The following is a 1947-nucleotide window of genomic DNA, read 5'->3' as shown; positions in this document are numbered from 1 at the left end:
GTACTTTTGCCATCTCTGATTATAATATTATAATGTCTTCAGACCTTTACTGGTTGTTGATTTTTTTTTTTTTTTTTTATTGGTGACCCCTGATCTTCACTTCTGGGGTTCGGCTTTCCTCTGAGCATTTCTATTGGTCTGCTGGACGCTGGCAACATTTTTATTGGTCAAGAGCGAGCTATTCAGTATTAAGGCAAGGCAAGGCAAGGCAAATTTATTTGTATAGCACAATTCACTACAAAGACAATGCAAAGTGTTTTACATGATTAATATATAGGAAGATAAAACAGAATCAAAGCAAGTAGGAAAAAAAATTATAAAAAAATAAATAAAAAATAAATAAAATAAAATAAAAAATGCAGAAACAAAAAAAGAATATTAAAACAGTTGGAAGTTTTTGTTAGATTACATTTATTTATTTGATGTGTTTTTTTTTTCAAAGTTAAGAGAATGCAATCTGTAAAATGCAATGTGAAAAGAATACAATTTGTAAAACTTGATTTGAAAAAAAATAAATAAATAAAAGTTAGAAAAAAAAATAAATAAAAAAAAAATTATAAAAAAGAAAAAAGATAAAAAATAAAGATGATAAAATAAAATAAATGCAAAATTACTCTTAAAACCTTTTTTTTTTAGATTAACTTTTTCAATGTTTCATTTCTGGATAGCATTTTCCCCTCGAATTTCAATTTACAAAATATGTTCTTTGTTTTCAACAATAGTGCAACAAACTTTACTCCATAATAATCTAAGAGGTGCTTATTGTAATCATTTATCTTTGAGGATGATATCCAGGTTGTCAGATCGAACGGAAGAGGAGGAGGAGGAAGAGGAGGATGAAGAGCATTGCATCAACCCTACGGAGGTGAAAATGAGTCAGATAGTCATGCCCTTCCACTGTAACCATCGGCAGGAGCTGAGTGTGGGACAGCTGTTGAAATGGATGGACTCCACCGCCTGCCTCTCAGGTGTGTTGCTTACTGGAAATGTTTCTCATAGATGCATGTGGCCAGCAAAGCTAATCCAGACAGGAAATGACTCTTTTTCATGTGAGCAGCTGAGAGACATGCTGGAAGTCTGTGCGTCACGGCCTCTATGGACGACATCCACTTCGAGCACACCATCAGGTAACAGGAAGGTCATGTGAGGATTGGACGACCCAGACAGAAAACACTCATCTGTCCTCATTGTGTCCTCAGCGTCGGTCAAGTGGTGAACATCGGGGCGAAGGTCAACAGAGCCTTTAACTCCAGCATGGAGGTGAGTATATTTATAATAACATGTTATGATTATTTATTTTGATCACAGCTGTCACCAGATTATTACGTGACACATTATCAGAGCTACATTACTTTTTAAAAGTATTTCTTGTTTGTTTTATTGTGAAACAAAGATGATCAGTTACCACACTCTGCAGTTTCGAAATTGTGATTCATTCGTTAAAGGAAAGTCATCCAAAGTAACCTGGTCCTGAATGAACTAGATTTATCCTCCAGGTCCACTCAGCAAATGACGTCATTGTAACTCCCATGCTCCTCCACGCCTCGTCCTCTAAACTAAAGGCTGAGTTATACTCATGTGTTGGGTTGTTGCTCCACTCCGTGTGAATTGGAAGCGATTCCCATAGGACAGCAGTAGATGGTTATACTAGGCAATACTATAGGTGTCAGTATTCTCTTAAAACACGGGGGGGCAGTACTTAACATAACCACTGTAAATTAGAGTCCTGCACGGGTTGAGTTTTACCAACCCGCACCCGCCCGAACCCGTTTGGTGTTAGGATGACTACCGAACCCGACCCGTCACCCGCGGATATCTTCAATTCAAATCCGAACCTGACCCGACCCGTTGATATTTAACCCGCAACCCGACCCGTTAACACATCAAGTAATAGGCTATAGTACGCTGCGCTGCAGAACAGCGCCATTAACACTGCAGCAGACGTGT

At 37.9% G+C, this 1947-nt stretch overlaps 1 protein-coding gene across 1 annotated transcript in view; it reads left to right on the top strand.

Annotated features, from left to right (window-relative positions):
- The first annotated feature begins 768 nt into the window (after positions 1–768).
- Positions 769–1947, top strand: part of LOC107096460 (acyl-coenzyme A thioesterase 11-like) — a 21699-nt gene continuing 20520 nt past the window's right edge. Inside the window, exons 1-3 of the mRNA XM_015393121.1 lie at positions 769–968; positions 1058–1127; positions 1200–1260. Of these exons, the coding sequence (XP_015248607.1) occupies positions 785–968; positions 1058–1127; positions 1200–1260 (315 nt within the window). The 5' untranslated portion in view covers positions 769–784. The remainder of the gene's footprint in view (positions 969–1057; positions 1128–1199; positions 1261–1947) is intronic.

This window comes from Cyprinodon variegatus, unplaced genomic scaffold (assembly GCF_000732505.1).
Source record: "Cyprinodon variegatus isolate N-32 unplaced genomic scaffold, C_variegatus-1.0 Scaffold625, whole genome shotgun sequence".
In the NCBI taxonomy this organism is placed as follows: domain Eukaryota; kingdom Metazoa; phylum Chordata; class Actinopteri; order Cyprinodontiformes; family Cyprinodontidae; genus Cyprinodon; species Cyprinodon variegatus.
This window is presented reverse-complemented; position numbering and strand designations above follow the sequence as displayed.